Source organism: Acomys minous (assembly GCF_964271855.1).
Source record: "Acomys minous genome assembly, chromosome: 3".
Classification (NCBI taxonomy): domain Eukaryota; kingdom Metazoa; phylum Chordata; class Mammalia; order Rodentia; family Muridae; genus Acomys; species Acomys minous.
The window spans coordinates 130,605,190-130,630,126 of NC_140485.1; the positions used below are offsets into that span (position 1 = coordinate 130,605,190).

A 24,937-nucleotide genomic window follows, 5' to 3' on the forward strand; every position below is an offset into this window, starting at 1 on the left:
CTCTGCAGTACTCTTCCCCCTTTTCCTTCTCCCCTGCCCCTCATGCTCATTTAATAAACTCTTCTACAACATTAAAAAAAAAAAAAGATAACCCAGGTATTTCTAGCTGATTTTTGTATGTTGTAAAATAATGTATAAAACCTAGAAATTGCTAGGACATGGTGGTGGCACATGCCTTTAATCCTAGTACTTGGAAGACAGAGGCAGGCAGATCTCTAAGGGTAGCCAGGTCTACAGAGCCAGGATTACACAGTGAAACCCTACCCTGAAAAGTCAACAAAAAAAAAACAAAAAACAAAAGCAAAACCCTAGAAATTAACCTTGTTCCAATTCCCATATCCCATACTTTATTATAAGGTATGTAATTGAAAGTTACATAAGAATCTTATTACATGAAATACTGAATAAATCACTGAAATGCTATAATAAGTTCTCACAAAGTTTACTCAAGTTATTGGCAACATATTACACTTGCTACAAGAATTTAAAGTACGGAGGAAAGATATGATCAAACATGAAAATATTTTTAAAAGTTTTACCCGCATCATTTCATTTTCTAGTTGTTTTTTCCGATGCAGACGCTGCTGATGAGATTTCAGGACATTTTCTACATGCTGCTCCATAAAGAATTTAAAAGCCTGAGGGGAGTAGCTCTGAATTCGAGACTCTCTTCGTTCTTCATCTTTCTTGTTTTTCCGAACAGTGATAGGTGATGTTGTAATCTGTTTCTTTTCTTTATCCCCACAGTCAACACTGTCCAAACTCTTCTCACCATCCTCCTCCTTGGGTAAGCTAGGCTGTTCATCCTTGCAGGGTTTATTTACTGACTCATATGGAGGAACAGATGGGTTTTGGTGTAGCAGATGTTTTGGGTAAGGTGGTGGTGGACCTTGATAGCTTGGAGCTTCAGCAACAGGTGGGATGACAGGTACATTTGAAACTGCACCCTCAGAAAAAGGGTTAGGCTGAACCGCCTGAACTGGCTGTGGTATCCAAGAAGGATGGGTAGGGGCCAACGCAGTCTGCAGCTCTGGTTTCAGGACACGCATGCTTTTCACAGGTTGTTGAATAGGAGCTGGTGTGATCGCAGTGACGGTAGTGGCTGAAGGCTGAGAATTAGCAGAGTGACTCGCTCTACTTCCTAACGGGTTATTAAAAGAATTTGACCTCACTGGTATGTTAGGTTGCCACGTAGGAATTTCATGCCCACTGCTTGGGGATGACTGGACAGGAGCAGAAGATGACTGGGGCCAGGTTGTTGGCAGTCCAGGGACATTAATATTATAAAGCTCCATGTTATGGCTGTTCCTGTTTGGTACCATCATCGACTGAGGAATATTTCCATTGGCATATGATGGAGGAGCAGCAGAACCCCCTGTTTGTAAAGCAGAAGGGCTTTGTCCATTAGTTGGGGTCAGAGGATATGGAGGTGGTGGCTGCCGATTCACAGCACCAGCGGGGACATTTTGGTGCATGATAAAATCAGTCTGACCACCACCATTCTGAACTCCAGCCCTCCCTGGTGGAAAGTTAAATTTGTTACTACTTTGCATGATGATTGGCTGTCTGCCAACTGGAACAGAATTAATGCCTCTCTGTCCCTGGTTGGGAGGATTCATAGGCGAAGTGTTGAGGGGTGGTGGAGGGTAGCTCTCCTGCCATGCCCCAGGTGGAACAGGAGAGATTCGGGAGATTACGTATTCCATGTTCCCAGAATAGCGCTTTGTCTGAGCGTTTGGTTCCCATGAGGGAGGAGGTGGTGTTGTGCCTCGTGGAGGGGGGGTCTGGCCTCGAGGAGGTGGTGGAGGGGTAACGCTCCTAACTTGAGGAGGTGGCGGAGGGTTCACTCTCTGTCCATTGCTTGGGTGAGCTTGGGCAAATGCTGCAATGCCAGATCCAGACAGAGGTCTTCCTACATCTGCCTGTGAGTTGGGGCTTTCCGAACGGTAGACCACATTTTCTCCTAGAGGTGGGCCGTGTCTCTGAGGAACTAGAGACTCTTTAGAACCTTTCCAACTTTGTTTTCGGTTAATTGATTGTTGTACATTTCCTGTGATTATAAAAGAGAGAAGAGTCATGTTTTTAACCTCTCATTTACAATCATTTATCTCAGAATTCTGATACTACTGATAGCCAAGTTTAAAAATTGTAAAAAGGACTAAGCCAAGAGATTAACCTTATAACCCGTTGACTACAGTTAATTACAGTATATTCTTGGGGCTGGAGACACTGCTCAATGGTTAAGAGAGCTACTGCTCTTATAAAGGACCCATGTTCAGTTCCCAGCACCCATACCGCAGCTCACAATGGTAACTCCAGCTCCAGGGGATCCGACGCCCTCTTTTGAACTACATAGGAACTAGATGGAGGGGTCCACATATATACATGTACAAAATACATTCATGACACATAAAAATAACAAGAAACCAATGCATTCTTGGAAACTGCCCAAAATAATTCAGTAATTATTCTAAGGGTTGCATTTGTCTTGTAGCCCAGGCTGGCTTCAAATTCTTGAACTTCCTGCTTTAGACTTTCATGTACTGGGAAAAGTAAACCATCCGGCCCAGATGGAACAGAGTAGATTTTATTCCCATCAAGCCCTCCTGCATAGGTGAGGTTAGTGAGCTTGATTTAGCCCCTACCCACAAAGGTTCTAAAGTAACATTTCAGCAAGTGGTTGTACTTAAAAACCTGTTTATTATGTCTTACTAATTTTGTATTGTATGTGTGGATATACATGTGCCAGAGTGCGCACGTGTAGGTCAGAAAACAACTTGAGGGAGCTGGCTCTCTCCTTCCACTGCATAGGTCACAGGGGTCCAGCTGGGTTCCTTGGTTTGGTGGTAGGTGCTTCACCCAATGATCTGTCTTACCAGCCCTTATTTGACTTTTTCAATTTTTTTATTTTTAGTTTTATTTTTGGAGGAGGAAGAGAAGGCAGGGAGGATTTTTTTTTTTTTGAGACATCAGGATGACCTAAAACTCAAAATGTACTTACCAAAAAATAAAAAAAAGTACTTACCAAGTTTGAGTCTAGCCAAAGCTACAAAGACCTTGTCTCTTTATCTTTTTAAAAAACTTATTTTTATTACTAATCTTATTTTAAATTTTATTATTATCTTTATTTATTTATTTATTTTTAATTATATGTATGTGTCTGTGTACCTAAGCTTGGAGATCAGAGGCATCAAATCTCCTGGAGCTAGAATTGTAATCCTTTTGACATGGGTACTGGGATGAAAACTTGGGTCCTCTGCAAAGCAGTACACATACTTTTTTTAATCTTGATGTAGTTAGTTTGAATGAAAATGGTCCCCACAGGCTCATAGGGAGTGGCACTATTTGAAAGGATTAGGACATGTGGCCTTGTTGGAGGAAGTGTGTCTCTAGAGGTGGACTCTGCGGTCTCAGAAGCTCAAGCCAGGCCCAGTGGCTCCCTCTCTCTTGCTGCTACCTGCCGATCCAGATGGAGAACTCTAGGCTCCTTCTCCAGCATCAAGTCTGCCTGTGTGCTGCATGCTTCCCACCAAGTAAGCCAGTGCTACTAAATGTATTAAATGTTTTCCTCTATAAGAGTTGTCTCAGTCATGATGTCTCTTCACAGCAATAAACCCTAGGTATTGACATGCTAATTTCTTTTTATATTCCTCCCACCCCAAAGTACACTTTCTCAGCTACTAAGCCATCTCTCCAGCCTGGAGACCTTGTCTCAAAACAATGCAAAATTAAGTTTTGTTGATGTTCTTTTTTCCAAACCAAACAAAAATATGGGTTCAAAATTGAGCTTCTATTTTTGCTTTCAATTCCTTTTAAAAGGCTAGTTCTTCTGAAGTGATCCTTACCTGGGGGACATATTTACACTCTCTCACCTAATACCCCCCTTCGTCTCCTCCTTTCCTCTTTTCTTCTCAAATACTAGGGCCTGAACTCAGGGACTCCCATTTTTCTGTTTGGTATTTTGAGACAGGGTTTTATAAGATGGCCCAAGTTAGCCTTGACTTGCCCAATCCTTCCTTTGTCTCTTGAGTGCTAGGATTACAGACCTGAGTCATCGTGCTCGGCTTCACTTTTCATTCACCCACAATTCTGGCTCTTGTTCTACCTTAAGACATGCCATCATTATATAATTTTTACATCTATATGGATGACTATCTACTGCCTTCATCTCAGCTTCATCAACTCCTGTACTTTGTAAAATTATTAAACTGATCATGGTGGTGCATACCTTTAATCCAAGTGCTTGAGAAGCAGAGGCAGGTGGATCTCAAGTTCAAGGCCAACCTAGTCTACTTAGAGTTCCAGGCCTGCCTAATAATTCATCATTAATTGGAAATTGAAGAAACCTGAGGTCTCCCCAACACACACACACACACACACAAACACACAGTTTGATTTGTATTGTTCGCATCAATGTCTTCAGTATGTCCTTAGAAAAAACATCTCTCAGAGTTGTTTTAACTTTTGCTCCTCAAGTCAGCTTCAGCTATAATTATGATCCCACAAATGAAACAGTCATCCTGTAATCCTAGCACTTGGGAAGTTTGAAGCTACTGCCAGGCTGGAGAGATAGCTCAGCGGTTAAGAGCGCCTCCTGCTCTTCCAGAGGTCTCAAGTTCAATTCCCAGCAACCACATGGTGGCTAACAACCATCTATAATGTGATCTGATGCCCTCTTCTGGTCTGCCGGGATACATGCAGATAAAGTACTCATATACATTAATTCAATCAATCAAAAAATTAAAATTAATAAAAAAGGAGGCAATTGCCAGCTCAAGGTAACCTGTGCTATATTGAGTTCTGGCCCAGCCTTAGCTATAATGCAAGATTCTGTCTCAAAACAAATGAACAAGAAAACAACTGACACCCTCCATTCACCTACACACACACAAAAGGATCCATTTTTTAGAGAGTTTTCCTCTGACCTTGATCTACATTTTGTTTTTTCAGACATGTTTGGTATGTAGCCTAGGCCTCTAGCTCATGAGTTACTGGGAGTATGGATGTGATCTACCAAACCCAGCTCTGATCTTGATTAAGGCAAAAATTCCTCCCAAAGGAGTCCAGTACCATGTACCTTTCCCCTCCTTACTCACACAACTATGCCATGTGTATTGTGGCTATCTGGGTTCTTTTTGTTTGTTTTTCTGATACAGGGTTTCTCTGTGTAGCCTTGGCTGTAGACCAGGTTGGCCTTGAACTCAGAAATCCACCTGCCCCTGCCTCTGCCTCCCGAGTGCTGGGATTAAAGGTGTGCACCACCACACCCGGCTGCTATCTGGGTTCTTGAAGAGACTAACAACCCAGACTCCATCTTGGGCCTGTGCACCCCCCACCCACCCCGCAATTCTTAGTACACACAGGCCTTCAGTTCTGGGAAGGCAGAAAGACCACCTATTAGTAAAGGACACACAGATGTCCCCAGTCTCGAGCTAGGTTACTACTGCTGAGTCCACACACTGTTAACTCCCTGGTCCTTAGCACCTCCTGCCGTGCCCTGCCTTGTTAAAAGTAATGCGTCCACCTGGTACTGACCAGCCAGACAAGACTGTGTTCTCCCTTCCTGTACTTGCCATTCTGCCAATGATTTTTGCTTTAAAAAGACTGTGATGAGTGGTTCCCTATTCCATTATTAGAGTAGCATCCCTGGAAGCCAGTTATTCTTTTTGCCTGGAAAAATAAACTTTTGCTCCATTACAGGATGTCCTTGGTGTCTTGTTTTCACAACTCCAGACCCAATATTCTGATATTAGAATATAAGTTCTGAAAATTACCAGGCACATACTCAACTAGCAGGAAAAGTCTCAAACAGTGGTTGATCAAAAACTGTGTTGAAGAAAAGAAAAAATGAATAAAATCCTCTTCTAAGTCAATGGCAAAGGGAAACACATGATTAAAACAGCGAATAAGTACATATTTACTAGTATATGCAAGGTCTCAAATTCAATACCCAACACCAAAAACCAAACTACAAACCCCACAAAAGCCATTATACAGAGCTGAGGAAATGGCTTAATTGGCAGAGTGCTCATAACAGCACCATGTAAAAGCTGGATGATGCACAGGAACCTATAATCTAAGCACTGAGGAGATGGAAATGAAGGCTCCCTGGGGATTGCTGGCCAGGAGTCTAGTGAAATTCATGGACTCAAAGTTCAGGAAGAGACTTTGTTTCAAAATACAGGGTGAAGAGCAACTAGGAAGATATCTGAAATCTACCTCTGGCCTCTGGCAAGCAAACACATGTGCAACTGTACGTACACGCACACACACACACACATACACACACACACACACACACACACACACACACACACACACACACACACACACGAGCGCCCGTACATGCACACCACAAAGCCATTAAACAAATGCTCATCAATTTTCAAAGCAATGTGAATGAAAATGAGATAGGGCCAGGAATCCTGGCAGAGGCAGGCGGATCTCTGTGTGTTCGAGGCCAGCCTGGTCTACAAAACGAGTCCAGGACAGGCAAGACTACACAGAGAAACCCTGTCTCAAAAAACCGAAAGAAAAAAAAGAGAGAGAGAGAAAGAAAGAAAGAAAGAAAGAAAGAAGGAAAATAACTGAGATAGGATAGGGCAGTATGGTGCATGTATTTACTCCCAGCACCTGAAGGCTGAGATAGGTCTGTTGGCACAAACTTTTGTGGATTGTGTACAGGTCTTGTTCATTCAAATGCTGAGTTTTCTACCCCACTATCTAGTTTCAATCCAGACATGGCACTGTAATGTATATTCTAAATATCTCCTGTCTCAAGTTTGTGTAAACATGTCCACCATTTGTTCTCTATACTGCCAATACAGAGAATAGGGTGGAATGTTGGGATGTCTGGGCCCAGCGAGGGGAGCAGAAAGAGAAAAGGAAGTAGAAGATTGAGCCACAAGGAGAGGACAGGGAAGAACCAAGTGGAGTGATCCAGATCCAGGAAATGATTTACAAAGCAAGCATATTGTGGGAATCTGGCTGGGAGTAGCTAGACTAGCTTGGAGGGTTAGGATGGAGTAGTTATTGCTCAGTATTGTGCTCTAGGCTAAGTAAATAAATCACAGTTTCCATGTGTTGTTACTTGGGTAAATAGCTGGTTAAAGAGTAACTGCATCATAATTAATACTATGAATCAGTAATTTTTTTTTCTTTTTGGTTTTATGAGACAGGGTCTCTCGTGGAGCCCTGGCAGTCCTGGACTCGCTTTGTAGACCAAGTTGGCTTTGAACCCACAGCAATCCCACCTGCCTCTGCCTTGAGAGTGCTGGGATCAAAGGCATGCGCCACCACACCCAGCTTGAATCAATAATTATTAATGATCACTCTACATAGATGAATCTCTAAAGTCTGAGGGCAGTCTAGTCTATATAGCAAGTTCTAAACCAGCCAAGGCTTCATAGTGAAACCCTGTCTGAAAAAAAAAGTATAATAAAAAATAATTTTAAAAAGGATATAGTATTTCAAAGGCACTAAACAGATAAAAATGGCATTATGCAGGCCTTACAAATATAGACGTTCTCATTATAGAATGATAGGGTCCCACCATTTTCTGGACAGTAATGTCTATAAACCTCCAAAAATTGCCAAGTTCTTTGAAATTTACTGTTAGAAAGCTAAAAGCCTTACATGTGCAGGATTTTTGGAGTTTATTTTTAAAGTAGGGATACTTAGGGATATAGCACAGTGATAAATGATTTACCTAGCATGCCTAAGCTCAGACCCTAGCACTGGGCACTATCTGAGCAAATGGGATAGTAGCTAAATAAAACATGCAGTGAATCTCAATGGAGCTTTAATCAGTTCTAGAATGTGTGCTTATCAGCCTGAGGCCCATGCAGGCCTTAGCATCACTAAAATAATTTTTGTAGAATACTTAGTAACAAAGAAAGTTATGCATGGTAGAGAAAATGAACAAGCAGGACTTAGAATGATGTTTTTCTCCTTTTTTTGCTTTACAAATTTATTTCCTAAGTAAGAACCATCACATAGACAGACCTACTCAAATTTCCCATGGGGAAAATATTGTTGTTATTAATAGTGACATGATTTTTAAAAAGATACTTGTTTGTTCAATTATTTATCTTGATACAGGTTCTCACTGTGTAGTTCTGGCTAGACTGGAACTCCCATATGCTATTTTCTTAACTTAAGACTTGAACCCTCCCTTTATTGGATGCTATAATGCTAATCTTGGCTGTCAACTTGCCTTATCTGGAATCAACTAAAATCCAAGCAGCTTGGCACATGTTAGGGATTGACTGCATCATCTGAGGTGCAAAGACTCACCCAAATCTGGGTCACATCTCCTGATGGCAGCTCACACAGGAGGACATGGAAGAAAAAAAGCTTTTGGGTTTTGTCTGCTTGCCCTCACTCTTGTTGGCAAATTCATGTATCCTGTGGCTGAGGCATTTCTTTGCTGGTATTAGAACCTACTTCTGTGGGATTCCAACAGAGTAAACTGGACAACTAGATTGACCTTTCAATCAGGAGAGACAGCAATTGTTGGAGTAGCCAGACCAATATTATAAAGTCACTTTAATAAATTCCCTTGGAGGAGGTTGAAGGAGAGATAAACCTGTTTTTGTTATGATCCCAAGTATGGGATGGAGAACGGTCTTGTGAGAGAACAGGTGAGGTTAATCCACTAGAAGACAAACCACCTCATGCGGGAGGTTGATTGTTGCCAGCTAAAAAGATCCATGAACAGACTCTGGGAGGAGATATATAAATAAGCCAGAAACAAGAGGCAGGGCTTTGGAGACTTGGGATAGTTTTGTCTGTTCATCGCTCCACTTGGAGATGTTTCTAGAGAGAACTGCTCTCAGGAAGGCTTCGGGGCTCTGAGTTCCTGCTGAGGTTCTGAGTTCTGGTTACTCCAGGTTCCAGCAGAAGAAATCCTGCTGATTATGCCAGGAGAATTGTTCCTTGGATCTGATGTCCTTACAGTTTTGTTATTATATTCTCTAATCTCCTTTTTCTATCATTTAGGTTAGTCAGGTTATACTCACAGTTAATAAGTTCGTAATAAAAATTTTCGTTAAGAAAATTGAGCCTACAGGAGGTGGCTAGAGGGATGCAAAGGCTAAGAGTGCTTGCCGTTCCTGCAGAGGACCTAGTTCAGCTCCTAGTACCCACATGGTTGGTAGTTCACAATCGCTCCAGAGTCCAGATCCCAATGGGCACCAGGAATGCATGTGGTGTACACATACACACACAGACACACAATATTAACATTTAAATATATCCCCTTTCATTTATTTTTTTAAAGATTTATTTATTATATATACAGTGCATATTAGATCACATATAGATGGTTGTGAGCCACCATGACATTGCTGGTAATTGAACTCAGGACCTCTAGAAAAGCAGCCAGTGCTCTTAACTGCTGAGCCATCTCTCCAGCTCCCCGCTCCATCCCCTACTCCGCCTTTTATTTCTATCAGTTCTTCTTCTCTAGAGAACCTTGACTAATACAGATGCGAACAGCAGTGCCTTGTCACTTTGTCTCTCCACACTCCCCTCCCTCCCTCCTTCCTTCTTGTTTTTTTTTTTTGTTTGTTTGTTTGTTTTTTTGAGACGGGATTTCCTATAGTTCAAGCTGACTTTGAATTCACTTTGTAGCTGTGGTTGGCCTTGAATTGCTGATTCCCCAGCCTCCATCTCCCAAATGTTGATTCTGCCAGGAGTGTGCCACCATACCTGGCAATATCAGCAGTTTCTAAGACCAGAAATTTGACATATTCAGGTGTTCCATGCTATACCATAAGAAAGAAGAGATAAGGAAAAAAAGATGAATTACCTGGTTTCATGCTGGTATTAATAGGTCTGGCAGCTGCTGCAGCCATCTGCTCTCGACGAAGATCTTGGTAACTCATTTTACTAATGAATTCAACAGCTGCCTCTATGCTTCTGTTATTAGTTTTCTGAAGAGCTTGAATGACCATGTCCTGATCCAAAATTTTAACAAAAAAAGACAATTTAAATATAATTAGCAGAAGGAAAGAACAAAAGTAGTAAGCACAAGAGAAATTCCTAGTTATGAAAGACAGTGCCCCAAACCTAATTGTGTTTTCTTTTCTTTTCATTTATTTTGTGTGTGTATGTGCATGCGTGTGCACAAGAATGCCAAGGTGAGTGTGTGGAGGTCAGAGGACAACTTGCAGGAAGTAGTTCTGTCTTTTCATTGTTCAAGGGTCCTAGGGCTGAGGCTCAGGTCTTCAGGCTTGTCAGCACGCCCCTTACCTACTGAGCCAGCTAGCCAGTCCCCACACCCTATTATTAGTATTTTCTTTGTACTTACTAAAATAGCCCCATACATCTCAAGCTATAAAGAAACAAAACAAACCTTCTAATCTTAGAAATGTTTCTTTAATATTTTCATCTTTATGTAGCATGCTTGCTGCTTCCTTCTAGTATTAACTTTTTTAGAGTAAATACAGCAATGTGGTTTTGATTATTTTTCATTTTCTTAGATAAACAATGATTATCATATTTCAAAAAACAATGCAAATACTGAAAACACACAAAAGATAAATGTGCTCGCCTTGCAGGCCTGGCAATTTGAAATCAGTCTCTAGAAAAGAGAGAACTGAATTCATAATGTTGTTGTCTGTCCTCCAAGTATGTGTCAGAGCACAAGCCTGCCACAAACAACAATAATTTAAAAAAGTATAAACCTTTAAAACTCTAGAAATGACTTTTTATATCATTAAAGCATTTTATTAAGTACCTTTGTCAGTATGTCTAACAGTAACGGAATTCCTAGCTAGTTTTTACTCTCTTAAGAGGTTACATATGCCAAGCATGGTGTGAAAGCCTCTAATCCCAGCACTCATGCAAAGGACCTGAGTGTGATTTTTAGTGCCTACATCAGATAGCTCACAGCCACCTCAGTTCTAAGGAATCCAATGCCCTTCTCTGGCCTCAGAGGGCACCTGTATTCATGTGCACAAATACATATTCAGGCACACATGTACACATAATTGAAATAACAAGCTGGGCCATGGTGGTGTATGCCTTTACTCCCAGAGCTCAGGAGGCAGAGGTAGGCAGAACTCTGAGTTCCAGGACAACCAGAGGTACATACAGAAACCTTGTCTCAAAAAAACCAAAACCAGCCGAGTGTGGTGGTGCACATCTTTAATTCCAGCACTCAGGAAGCAGAGGCAGGCGGATCACTATGAGTTCAAGTCCAGCCTGGTCTACAAAGCAAGTCTAGGACAGCCAAGGCTACACAGAGAGACCCTGTCTCAAAAACAAAACAAAACCAAAACGAACAAACAAACAAAAACAAAAACAAAACAAAACAAAACCCAAAGCCAAGCCACCAGGCAACCAGAATAAAATCTGAAACAAAAGAAAACCTGTCCCTTGTATTCCCACTGAGATATAGAAAGGTGATTCTCTAAGTCTGAGGCCAGCCTGGACTATATAGCAAATTCATGGTAAGGGCTGTATAGTGAATTCTTGGTTGTGTGTGTGTGTGTGTGTGTGTGTGTGTGTGTTTTGCTATATTTTCTTTTTTTTTTCTTTTTCTTTTTAATACTTTTGTTTTATTACACATGTATAAAACAAACTACAGCAGGGAGAACCATGTGACAATCATGAGAATACTGAGTTCTATATATGTTACATTTATAGTGACTTGGCCATCTGCATTTCTCTCGTTTGAAGTAAGTGTTTTTCCTGTCTTGTTGGGTCTAGATTTCCGAATGAGATTCAATATCTATCTTATCTCAACCCTAATAGCTTAACTTCTGTCTTAAAGAAAGAAAAAGAAGGGGGTTGGGATACTGCCTAGAGGAACAGCTCAGTGGTTAAGTACTGACTTCTCTAGAAAATTGCGGTTGGACTCCAAGCACCCATGTGGTGGTTCACAGTTGTCTGTAACTCCAGTCTCAGGGGATTCCATGCCCCCTTCTGGCCTCCCCAGGCATTGTATGCATGTGGTACATAAGACATATATGTAAGCAAAACCCATAGACATAACTTTTTAAAATTACGTTTACATTTCAATGAAGTATATTTACAGGGACGTAAATTCAGGAAAATTAAAGAAAACTATTTAGAGTAGTTACGATGGAGAATTTTAGGTTGGATACTAGCTGAAGCAAACACACACACACACACACACACACACACACACACACACACACACGTTTTGGTATAATTAAAAAAAGTAATGGTTTATTTTTATTTTATGTGTATAGGTGTTTTGCCTCCATGATGTCTGTGTAAAGGTGTTGCATCTCCTGAAACTGGAGTTATAGACAGTTGTTAGCTGCCATGTAGGTGCCGGGAATTGAACTCAGGTCCTCTGGAAGAGCAGCCAGGACTCTGAATCACTGAGCAGTCTCTCCAGCCCTGTTGTTGTTATTATTATTAATACATTTGTATGTCTATGCATCACCTGTGTGCCTGGTGCCTGCAGAGCGCAGACGAGGCCGTCAAGATTGTCTGGAATTTGAATTACAGATGGTTGTGAGACACCATGTGGGTGCAGGGAATCAACCATGGGTGCAGTCAGTGCATTTAACTGCTGAACTATCTCTCCTGCCCTAACAAATGATATCTGGGATCAGACTGATCCAAGGTTGAGTTCCAGAAGCTCCGTTTCAGAATGGTGAGGATTTTCTAAGTATTTAACTTCAGATCTCCACCTTCTCAAGTGTAACAAATTCACAGGGCTGACTCAAGAGTTAAGTGAGAAAGCAAGCAAAGCATACGAGTGCAAGGCTGGGGACTCAGATAGTGGCAGACCTCCTATGTTCCTTTGATATTCATTGTAAACATCAAGAATACAATAACACTCAGAAAGCACAGGAGGTACACTCTTCAAGAGGGAGGCAGTTACTCACTTGTCCTAAAATACTTAGAATTTCAGGTTACAATGAAAAACAGATTAGAAAGCTACTGAATGAACAGACTACTGATAAATAATTTTCTCTTGTAGACTGGAATGTACCTGAGCTAACCAAAGGCAGGTATGTGAGAGCGAAAAGGGTACTAAATTTTTCTTTATTATTAGGAATTGGACCTACAACCTGACTTGTGCTAGACAAGCATTGTAACACTGAGGTGTTCAAGCCTTCCTTTTACTTTTCTTTCTGGAGTATGGGCAGCATTTCACGCTGTAGCTCAGGATGGTTTGGAACTAATCTCAAATTCGTGGCAATTCTCTTGTCTAAGCCTCGCAAGTAGAGGAAGGCAGTACCCTTTTTTACTTTTTGAGTTAGGGCAGTGAACATACTCTGTAGCCCAGGCTTGTCTTGGACTTGTGATCAACCTGCTTTATTGATTTTTTGGGAAAGTAAGTTTAGAATAAGTCTGTTATCTGATTTATGTACATAGCCAAATTTTAAATTAATTTACTTTATGCGTATGAATATTTGCCTATGTGTATATATCTGCACCATGTGCTTGAGGAGGCCAGAAGAGGGTAAGGAATCTCTTGAAGTGGAGCTGTAGATGGTTGTGAGCCTCCATGTGGGGTCCTCTGAGAGTGCAGCCTCTTAACCTGTGAGCCATGTCTACAGCTTGAACACAGCCAATTTTGATCTAAAATGATTTCTGCCACTTAAAATATTCACTCACAAAGTATATTGTTGTGAGAAGAAAATGTTATTAATAATATAAATAAAATATGATTAACTGTGTTATGAGGAGGTCTCACAAGGAGCTCTGGAGTACATAGTAAAGACATGGCTTTGTAGTCTGAACTAAGATTTAACAGTTTGGGGAATCTAAAACTGGGCCTGAATTGTATGAATATACTAAGGTAGTTACTATAATTCTCAGTCCCTATGACGAATCTAGATTTCATAGACTTGGAGTTGTCACTTCTCCAGTAACAACCGAGACCATGATGTTCATATTTCAAACAGCTTCCCTGTTCCTGTCTTCACTTGGGGCTTTCTTCAACTGCACCTCCACTCTAGTTTCACCATGGAACCTATAGAAATTCCAGGATTTATGGGGGCTGGAGAGATGGCTCAGCAGTTAGAACCGTCTGTTCTTCCAGAGGTCCTGAGTTCAATTCCCAGCAACCACATGGTGGCTCACAACCGTCTCTAATGTGATTTAATGCCCTCTTCTGGCCTGCAGGTGTGCAGGCAGAACACTCATATACATAAGATAAATAAATTTTAAAATAGAGAGAAATTCCAGGATTTAGGACTAGCACAGAAAAAACTAAAGAAATAACACTCATTTTGTTATACTACTTTGCAGCATTATAAACATAGTATTCTTTATTAATGGGACACACAAATCTGTATGCCCAGTTAAGTCTTCTCAAAGGAATACTTCCCTATGAGCTCTCCTGAGGGGTGTTTGCTTCACAGGACAAGAAGAACCATTTGGGTTTTTGTTTTGTTTTGTCTTTAAAAGTTCTTACCTCAGCCCTGCTGCACACCTTTAATCCCAGCACTGGGGAGGCAGAGGCAGGCAGATCTCTGTGAGTTCGAGGACAGCCTGGCCTACAAAGCGAGTCCAGGACAGCCAAGGCTACACAGTGAAACCCTGTCTCGAAAAACCAAAAACCAAATCAAATAAACAAAAGTTCTTACCTCATCAAAGCCAGCAGCCTGCAAATCTTGAAACATCTGTGGATTCACTTCTGAAGGGCTCCGGGAAGAACTCGTCTCGTTTGCAAATGGTAGTAGAGAGTTTCGAATTTCTTGCAAGGCTTTATGATGTGTGCCAAATTTGGGTGGATTTCTCACTTGCCTGGGATCTTCCGTTGACATTTTGCTTAGGTTATGTTCGGCCTTCACAGCATCAGATGGTTTAGATAAATTCCTAAGGGACTCTCGGATCTCCTGCAGCATTTGTCGGCTGCTGCCAGGGTAGTTACTGGCAGGAAAGGTCTTAGGCCTCATCTGTCTGTACCCTTCTGGCTTCTCACCCCTCTTCATGGAAGCATCTATATGTGGCCCCCTGCAAAACACTTCTTCAGGAGCTAACCCACAGGCTCAGAGCTTCCTTCTGAGCAAAGGTGAAAAGCACGTTCCCAGGAATGTTAAAATCCTTTATGATCGAAGTAACTAACCTAAGAAAGGAAATACATAAAGAAAGCTATAGTGATTAATAAGTAAAGCAGTTCCTTGTATTAGTGGAAACCCCCACTGCCATGGGAGTTGATAGCTCCCAGCTGAAGCTCAGATTGCATCAAGTAGTGCTATAGGATCAAGGTAAGTTACTTCACCTTTCTGTGCCTATTTATATTATTTCTAACTAGTAGTACTTGTGATGAAAAAACAAATCTTAAAACTGCTTTAGTAAGTATATAAAGCTTATATAAATGTACAGGATTACTAGGCAGCCTCCTCTCCAATTTTAAATCTTAGAAATTAGTCTTCAGTGTAAGATTTATTTAGAAGGATGTTAGTGCTTTTTAAAGGTTTTGCATTACTTTTTCAGAAGACTCAAAACCTACGTTTGGGTTTACTCCCCAAGCTGCAAGATGTGACTAAGGATATCCACATCCTGGAGGTAAGGTTCAGGCTGCCAGTGTGTGCCCTTCCCTGCAGAGCCGTTTCCCTGTCGCTCCAATTGTTTTAATAAGTGCACTGCTGCAGAGGTTGCTTTCCTGCATTTCCTTCTGTCTTCCTGGGTAGCTCCAACAGAAGCCTTATGAAGAGGAGTCACACGTCTCAGTTTGAACTAAGGCAGTTAAAAGTTGGGTGCACTCCTTGCTTCAAGGATATTAACAGGGCTCATTCTGAAATAGTGGATTATAGCAGGGAGGGTCAGTGGGTCTGAATCACTGCACTGAGCTCCTACTGACTCCCACTGGGCATGTGAACAAGACACACACCTCCATTGGACTAAGCCATAAATATTTTTACTCCTACAAATAGGTTGCATATGACAAGTCCCAGAGACTTTAGAAAGTACACCCTAAATGAAAGAAGTAGATCACTGGAGGAACATCCTTAGGAGCTATATTTATTCCCAGATCCCTTTTTGTCCTTACTGGCTGTCATGTATCCCTGCAACCTCCAAAACTATTAATCATAATATATTTTTCCTCTCTTAACTTATCTGAAGTAATTTGTCACTGTGATCAAAAGTAAGAGGGGGCCAGCCAGACGTCTCAGCAGGAGAAGCTGCTGTTGTCTACCCTGATTACCTGAGTTTGATTCCTAGGATCCACTATGCAATGAGACAATCAATTCTATAAAGCTGTCCTCTAGCGGTCACACATGTGCCACGGTGTGTGCAAATGCATACACATACACATAAACATGAAATAAGAACGTTTTAACTCTACTTACAATCACCTCTGGGCCTTTTCGCTAAGATCAAGATAGTATCTGTTGATTCTTCCTCTGAGAACAATATACTAGATAGATTTTTTTGGACCTGGGATACGGAACTGGCGCTCACACACTGCCCTGATATCGCAGTACCTCCAGGCAGTCACCTCTTCATGGAACTTTAAGATTCTTGTTCTAAAAAACAGTGGGGCTCACTTTGTAGCTAACTCTCTTGAGGTCTTGCTTTCTATGATCCGGAACTTACTCTATAGACCAGGCTGGCCTCGAACTCAGAGATTAACCAGCTTCTGCCTCCTGGGTGCTGAGATCAAAGGCATATGCCTCCAATGGCCAGCAAGACTTTGGGTTTTTCTTAAAACAAGGTTGGGGATTTTGACACTATGGACACACTTGGAAAAACCTGACAGCATTCTGAAATAACCACAAGCCTTTGGGGGCTGGCTTCGGAAATGCCTCCAGAGGCTCACTCATTATAGCCTATGTGCCAGGCTGATGATCCCTATTTGGGGAGGTTCCAGAAACTTCAGGCAGTACAGCCTAGATGGAAGAAGTTAGTCACCTAGTTTTGTCCTTGAGGTTGTAACTCTGTCTTTACCCTAATGCTTCCTAGCTGTCATGATGTGAGCTGTTTTGCTGTGCCCTCATCATGATGGTCCAAGACTTTTAAAGCCACAGCGACAATGTAGCTTAACTCCCCTGTTTCTCTGAGGTATGTTATCAGTGATGAAAGTGTAACAAATATTAATAATAATGTGGAAAACAAAGACTTCCCATATGAGAAAAAGCAAAGCTCATTGAAAAATTGCCATAGGAAGAGAGTCAGCCAGCCACTACCACTGTACAAAGATAAAAAGGCAAGCAGGAGTGAGAAAATATGAATAATGAAAATAATGAAAAGGAAGGGAGGGGGAGAGATGACTTAATGGTTAGGAGCACTTGCTGATTTCTCAGAGGACCTGGGTTCAGTTTCCACCACCCACAGGGTTGCAGTTCACAATCATCCCTAACTCCACTTCCAGGGTGTCTGACACTGTCTTCTGGGCACTAGGCATGTGTATATTATGCAAGAGAAACACTCTTTTACACATGAGTTAAATCTTTTTTTTTTTTTTTTTTAACACAAGAAGACTTTAGGTGAACTCTAACTGCAGGTCATTAGCAAGGGGAAGATGCAGGCAGGCTAGAAAGAAGTAAGCATCGAGTGTGATTCCTGTGAGGAACATACCTGACTTTTAAAAACTGGTCCTGAGTTAGAACTAGGCACAATAATCAGAGAAGCTAAGACATGCACGGTGGTGGCTCACACCTACGACTCCAGCTCTTAGGAAGCTGAGGCAGGAGGTCAGATTTTAACCAGCTACAGTGGTTACAACTCTAGTATTCTATAAGATCCTGCCATTGTTGTTTGTATATTTATTCTCTGATTATAAAGTAATGCTGGAGGCTGGGAAAATGGACAACTGTTTCATAGTGACAAAGTATTTGAACAAGCTGTGGTTTGGTACCAAATGGTACCTGGAGCATGTATGTAACCCCAGCAGCTAGGAGACTGAAGCAGGATTTCTAGTACTGGTCCAGCCTGGTCTACATAATACCCTCTCAGAAACAAAATATCTGCTGCTTCTAATAGCTAACATGATGACAAAAAACATTACCTTATAGTCTTATGGAAAAAATTAAGAAGAGATTCTTGAAGATTATATGACTGCTATTAACTAATTAATAATGTACAGTCATTTGTCATATATTGATCTTTCAATCAAGAAAAGGCAGAATATAAGACTATCCTCCCAGAGCTGCTAAAACAATTCCCTATCACCAAGGAATGCCATATCACAATGCATCACTCTCAACCCTGTGGAGATGACGTAAACAAACTACTATGCTGACAGCTGTACAAAATGACAACACTAATCATTATGTTCGGTATATAATACTTGACCATGAAGACAAAGATGATGTTGTTGGGTTATGTACTTACTTGTGCTTATCATTACTGGTAGGGAGTGAGTGAAGCCCCAAGTGGCTATGTGTTGCTGACATGACCACTGCCATGTGAAGGAGCAATGCCTCAGGCCCAGAGGAGTGGTAACACCTTCCCCAGGCGAGGCTCAAGAGGGGTGCAAAGCCTCCCTCTGGTCTGAGTATGAATGTTGATAGTGTGCTCAGAAAAATGTCCACCATAGTGCCCCGCCCCCAGGAATGTTTTCAGCCTGAAGACTGCTCCCCTACAGAGACTGCTCCTAACAAGACTGTCTAACCCTGTCTCCTTGTTCAGCTGTATAGAATGAACACACTGAGCTTTTGGGGTACTTCAGCTTCTCTGAGAGCCCAGACCACCAAATCCCAGCTTTTCCGTGATTTCGTGTGCATCCTTTCTTCATTCCCTCATTGCACCTCGTCATCCCTCACTAGGCTTCCTGGATCCAAGCTGTGCAAGGATGTGGCACTTATTAAAAACTAAAGTTTATTGGATGCTAAGGGCCAGCAATATATCTTTGCACGAAAGGTGCTTGGAACCAAGTCTAAAGACTTGAGTTCAATCCCCAGAACCCACATGGTAGAACCAACTCCCCCAAGTTGTCCTCTGACCCCCACATCTGCCTTTAGCATGTACACACAAATAAATGGGAAACAAACAAAGTTTCAGTGTGTCAGCTGAAGCCCTCATATAACTTCCATTCATGACATCTCCTGAGCTCTGGGCCAGTCTGAGTTATAAAGACTTTGTCTCAAAAATAAATAAATGGCAGTGGTGGCACACGCCTTTGATCTCAGCACTTCGGTGGCAGAGGCAGGCGCATCTCTGTCAGTTCAAGGCCAGCCTGGTCTACAAAGAGAGCTCCAGGACAGCCAGGGGTATTACACAGAGGTCTTCAAAACCCAAACAAACAAACAAAAAAGTGGGGATAGAGTTCAACTAGTAGAGTGAAGGCCTGGAATGGGTAAAGTCCTGGGTTCTCTCCCCAGCACCAGATTAAACAGGGTTTGATGGCACCTTGGTGTCTGGTACCTGTACTTCAGATGTAGAGACAACAGGATCAGAAGTTCAAGGTCACCTTTGACTTTGTAGGAAATTTGAGACCAGATGAAAGGAGACCCTGCCTTAAAAAATAAAATAACATAAATAGTTGATAGCCTGCTTGTCTAGCAAGCACAAAGCCCTGATTTAAATCCCTAGCACTACATAAAGCAAGTATAGTGCACATATCTAATCAAAGTCCAAGCCCATCTTTAGCTACATAGTGAGTTCAAAACAGCCTCTACTATAGAAGACTGATAATTTCAATTACATGATTACCCTAGTTCTGAGAATGGGGGAAGCCAAAGGATTTATTATGCTTTATAGCTTACATACATATAGCATATTCCCTGAATGTATCAAAATCCACCAATATAAACATTCTACAAACCCGACACAGTGGGGGCAGCTCTGCAATCCCAGCACTAGAAAGTTGAAAGAAGGATAACGAGTTCCACGTCAGCCTGAGTTACACAGCAAGACTCTGCCTCAACCAAAAGAAAACCCAACCAGCAACCACACAGTAAAAGTACTGTGCACATTCTATTGAGTAGTCTGCAAGGTAAACGCTCCGTGGCAGAAGTGCTGGGATCATAGAGAACTCATGGCTGCAGCTGTAGTCCAGTGCTCATCATTTGAGAGGTACTGGGTTCTAGATCCAGCATTGCGAAACAAACAAACAAACAAACAAACAAACGAACCCATATATACATGTGTTTGTGAAAAAAAATATTTACAATAAGGTCACTGGGCTGTTGATATACCTCAATGCTAATAAAGAGCAATTGTCTAGCATGTCCTAAAGCCCAGTTTTGATCTACAACACCACAAAAATTAGTTAATTAAATTCTAGTAGTGTCAGCTCACCTTTCAGAAAGGTATACCAATTAACAACCCCTTCAACAAAGTATGGCTAACGCAGACACTATCAAGTCTCAATAATCTTTATTACTATGACATAGGAAAGCTCAATAATAGGCCAACAGAATTTTAAAAAGAACTAAAGACAAAACAGCTTATTGCCTTAGCTCAAGGAACAGCGGTGCAGGTTAGTATTCCTAATGAGCAATCCTATCATGTTCCATGTCCCTGCTCCATTAGCATAAATGACTCAACAGCACACTGCCCAGGCAGGAAGCCTAGCCTGCCCTCCAGCCCTCTCCACAGTCTCTGTGTAGCCCTAGCTGGCCTGGAGCTTCCTATGCAGACCAGCTAACTTCAAACTCAAAGACCTGCCAGTCTCTGCCGTTAGCCAGACTCCACTTTAAACTGACTGGCTGTGTGATCTTGGCAAGCTACTTAGCTTCCGTGCCTATTTCTCATCTTCAAATGTTGGCAAAAGCTGGACCTATCTCACAGAGTTGTTTTGAACATCAACTAAGTGTGGTGCATGTTTTCAACAAGCACCTGGCCAGCTTCCGTCCACAGAGGAGTGCTCACTCTTAACTTGGTACCTCAGGTCCATACCTCTTTCTCTATACTTACACCTCGCACTCTAACCAAGCCAATGACTGCCTCTCAGCTAACATACTGCATGATTTTCTACTTTAATGTCCTTACTCTTTAATGTGTTCCTGAGAGAATCTCTGCTTCATTTCTTGTAAAAATTATACTCAATTTTCAAGGCATCACTCAAATGCCTCCCCTAACATAAAATCTCTTCTAGAACTACTTTATTCCCTAAACACAAGATGTATTTTTCGTGATTCAAACAGAATGTTTTTGTTATATTCTTATTTTTTCCTAGATCACAGATTCACAGACGACTTGATGTCTTCAGTGTTTGCGTAGCGGACAAAGAAAAAGCTCTAGAAGGTAAGTGCCTTGTGTGCGGTTATCTTTAGTAGGCGGGAGGCAACGCCAGAATGGATTGGCTGAGGGTACTTTCCACAACACCTACGTTTTAAGCTTTCTAGATCAAACTCAAGCTTGAAAAGACAGTTGAAGTGCTTTAGACTGAAGAAAAAAAATTCCATTAAAAAAAATGGAACTTTTCCAAAAATGCATTGTCTGGTCTATTAGCAAAAACAACAATTAAAAAACCAAAATAGGTACAAATAGACAGTAAGATTTCAAAGCTTTACATTGAAGCATGGTGGCATACAACTTTATCTCAGAACGCCAGATGCTAAGGCAGGAGGATCTCTGAGAGTTCAAGGGCTTGGTAGGGCTATAGAGTAAGGACCAGGCTCAGAAACAAAAACAAAGTGTTACCTTAGGCTGGATTAAGTTTTATAAAGACAACCTGCTAAAATGCTTGGTGAACAGCGATATGAATTGTTTCTTAGCAGCAGTCTCAAGTGTTTAGAGAGCACTACTAAGACATCTGTCCACTGACATTTTCTCCCCATTACTTTCTGAGAATTAACTGATCAAGGGGCTCTCAGTGGTTAAGAGCACTAAGTGACTTCCAGAGGACATGATTTCCAACGCCAGTGCCCACACTGGCAGATCATAATTGTCTGTGACCCCAGTTCCAGAGAAGCCAACTCCCTCTTTTGACCTCAGCGAGCACTAGGCACACACACATGATGCACGTGCAAGTAAAACCTTCCCATACACATAAAATAAATAAGAGCAGAAGGAGGAAGGAGAGGTGGAGAAAGAAGAATTAATAACAGACCAAAATGCCTTTGGGCATGCACAAAGCCAAGGGTTATATACCTAGCAAAGGGTTAGAATCTAAAACTGGGCTTGATGGTATATGACTGTAATCTCAGGAGGTTCATAAATTTAAGGTAATCCTTAGCTACATGGCAAATTCTAGGCAGCCTGGCTACAGAGACCCTGTCTCAAAAATAAATTAGAAAAAGAAAGCAAGCAAGCTGCTGAATGTTGTGGCAAAAACCCAGGCAACTTAGTGAGAGCCTGTCTCAAAGAGAGATGGGTGAAGGGGGGGGCTTCCTTAGCCCCCACCTAAGGCCTACCTATACACAGGTCTCAGTACCAGAAAAACAAGCAAAACCCACCATTTATATTTTAAATTGAAACTGAAAAGTGGCCATTTCTCCTTCATATATTACTAAACTTTTGCAGGATACAAAAGTCATCTAAACATCACATCTAAATGAAATTAAATCATCGGATTAGGAACAGTTCAAGATTATATGTATACAGAACAAACACTAGCATGAAACCCAGAAACTTAGATGGAAATAAAGCCAAGTGTCACACACATAGCTTACGAGTATTCTTTCATTGCTTTGAAGCCTCTCAAGTCATACTCAATCAATAATCAGGCACAGAAAGAGTGCGCCTTTCCCAGCATGTGCCATGATCTAATTTCTTGCAATAACAGCTTGCAATAAGAGAAATGCAAAGACTCCTCCGGCACGCGTCAGGGAATCACCAAGTCCATATTACCTGTCTACTCACTAGATAAGGGTAAACCTTAGTTAAGGCAATAAAAACTCAAGCTATCTTAGCAGAGAGCCATACCTTTTTATTCCTTGTAGAGGAAAACTGATTTAAACCAAAAACCAAAAACCTTAACATTTTCAGGGGATGGGGGCACACAACTCAATCCCAGAGGCAGGAAGATCTTTTTTGAGTTCCACGTCAGCCTGGTCTACATGTGGAGTTCCAGGCCAAGGACTACATAGTGAGGCCCTGTCTAAAGAAAATCATAATAACCTTCAATAAATAATCCATAAACGTCTGACAACCTTCCTGGTGCCTGGCATTCAGGCTAACTTCCAAACTTTAAGCGATACCATATTGCGTGAGACTGTACTTATTGTTCATCGGGCTTATAACTTGTAAAGGATACATATTTTAAAAGTCGTATTTCCAAATGGAGACCTTTTTAATCCTTGTTCCCTTGGGAAATGATTATCAACGGCAGAAGTCGGAGAAGAGGGATAGTCACCTGAGAGTCATTCTTTTCTTCCCTCGGAGTTCTTTTTCAATAAACAAAGAAAAGAGGGACAATAAACAATTGTCTTTCCTTCGTTTTCCGTACTTCAAACACACACACTCCTGGCTAAGTGACACCTTCTCCCCCAGCCGCTGCCACTAAGCGGTGACCTAACCTATTGCAGCGGGCTAGAGAGATTCCTGGGATAGCTTCAAGGTAGACCCCGACCCGAGGGCCTCTGGGAAGCAAACGAAGTGTGGCTGGTCTGGTGCAATCTTCCGTGAGGAAAAGAAAACAAAACAAAACAAAACCCAACACCTTTCGCTTATCTCCACTCTAAACCTGGGAGGGGCGGCTGTGGTCGGGAGCCGCCACCCGCTCTTCCCAGCCTAGCTCGCACCTCCGAGGCCTCAGTGCCCCGGGCTCTTCCTGCGGCGCCGGGTGCGGCCAACCTTCACCTCCCCGGGGCAGGGCAATCAGCCCAGTCAGGCCCCGACCCGGCCCGCTGAGCCCGCCGGTCCACAGCGGCCCCCGGACCCCGCCAGCGGGGATGGGCGTGGGCCCCGACGGCCACCGCCCCGCGGACTAGGGCTCCCGAGGACAGTGGGCCCCACCCGCGGTGCCGGCTCCGGACCTACCTGCCGGGGAGAATGGGGCTCCTGGACAGCGGCCACGGGCCCGAGGGCCGGCGGCGCGGCGGCCGGACGCCCGTCCCCGGGGCCCTAGGGTCGCTCGGGGGTCGGGATGGGACAGGGCGGGGACACAGGCCGGGGGACTGTGGCCGGCCAGCGCGGCCCGACGCGGGGTCGCGAGGACCTGGCTCTCCCCTCAGCACCAGGCCGTCGCTGCCGCCGCCATTTTGCCTTCCACTCCGTGTCGCCGCCGCCGCAGTCCGCCGCGGGTTTCCCGGATGTGGGCATTTCCCGGCGTCGCTTGCGCGGGGGGCCGAAGACTAGGGGCTCCTGGCCGCCCCGTTGGGGCCCGGAGCGAGCGAAGGACCGGTGGGCTCCTGCCCGGCCGCTCGCCCGCTGCCCCGAGTCTGGGTGAGCGTCGCCCCCAGAGTGGAGTCTGTACCACCGCCTTCTGGCTCCGCACCGAGACGCGGCGAGCGTGGCTCCCACCAGGAAAAAGGGCGGCGAGCGGCGCCCCGAGTCCGCGGGCGTCACGAGGCAAGATGTGTGTAGGGCTTGAATAAAACCCGAGTCTTCGCGAGCTTGGAGCGTACGTGTTTTTGGAATCAGCCAGATGGAGTATTCTTGAAGCTGGACCTATTGATTAGTAGAGTTCGGTCAGTCGGATCCGCCGCAGAGGTCATTGTAGCCGTGGTTGGAGTAACGGGCCGGTCAGAAGTAATGTTTCTTATGAAGTTGAATCTGCTGTTCGGGATGCGTCATTGATTTAGGACTTAAGTGGATTGTTCTCTTTGTGGGGATTTGGTCCAGATAGGGCCCATCATACAGCCCTGCGTGGGCTGGATCTCCTGCCTCACTTCGGTTTCCCGAGTGGTGAGATTCTTCTAAATGTTGCCTGCCAACACAGGCCTATCTAATCCCTGCAAATTATGAATACCTACCCCAGTTTTGTCGATAGGAAATACATGCAACCACTATTTTTCAGATAATCTCTTTTTCGTTAGGCTAAAAAGTAAAAATATTGACGTCCCTGTGTAACCAGGAATCAACCCATGCTATGCAAGTACCCTACCACTGAGCTATATCCTCGGAACATCTTAATAGTTTTCATTTTGAGACTGGGCCTCTCTAAGTT

At 42.9% G+C, this 24,937-nt stretch overlaps 1 protein-coding gene and 1 long non-coding RNA gene across 5 annotated transcripts in view; one reads left to right on the top strand and one right to left on the bottom strand.

Annotated features, from left to right (window-relative positions):
- Positions 1 to 23,102, top strand: part of LOC311595365 — a 40,018-nt gene extending 16,916 nt beyond the window's left edge. Inside the window, exons 2-3 of the long non-coding RNA XR_014778414.1 lie at positions 15,433 to 15,504; positions 21,062 to 23,102. This is a non-coding gene — a long non-coding RNA (uncharacterized lncRNA). The remainder of the gene's footprint in view (positions 1 to 15,432; positions 15,505 to 21,061) is intronic.
- LATS1 (large tumor suppressor kinase 1) overlaps positions 1 to 24,061 on the bottom strand; it is a 36,898-nt gene extending 12,837 nt beyond the window's left edge. The window contains exons 1-5 of one of the 4 annotated variants that reach the window (XM_084777983.1): positions 23,809 to 24,058; positions 23,183 to 23,213; positions 14,580 to 15,061; positions 9,812 to 9,959; positions 540 to 2,050 (exon numbers count right to left, since the gene is read on the bottom strand). In XM_084777983.1, the coding sequence (XP_084634109.1) occupies positions 540 to 2,050; positions 9,812 to 9,959; positions 14,580 to 14,927 (2,007 nt within the window). In that variant the 5' untranslated portion in view covers positions 14,928 to 15,061; positions 23,183 to 23,213; positions 23,809 to 24,058. Of the gene's footprint in view, positions 1 to 539; positions 2,051 to 9,811; positions 9,960 to 14,579; positions 15,062 to 18,273; positions 19,398 to 23,182; positions 23,214 to 23,808 lie in introns of those variants that run through there. The other 3 variants (XM_084777982.1, XM_084777984.1, XM_084777985.1) reach the window with 3 other exon arrangements.
- Between the last annotated feature and the right edge of the window lie 876 nt (positions 24,062 to 24,937).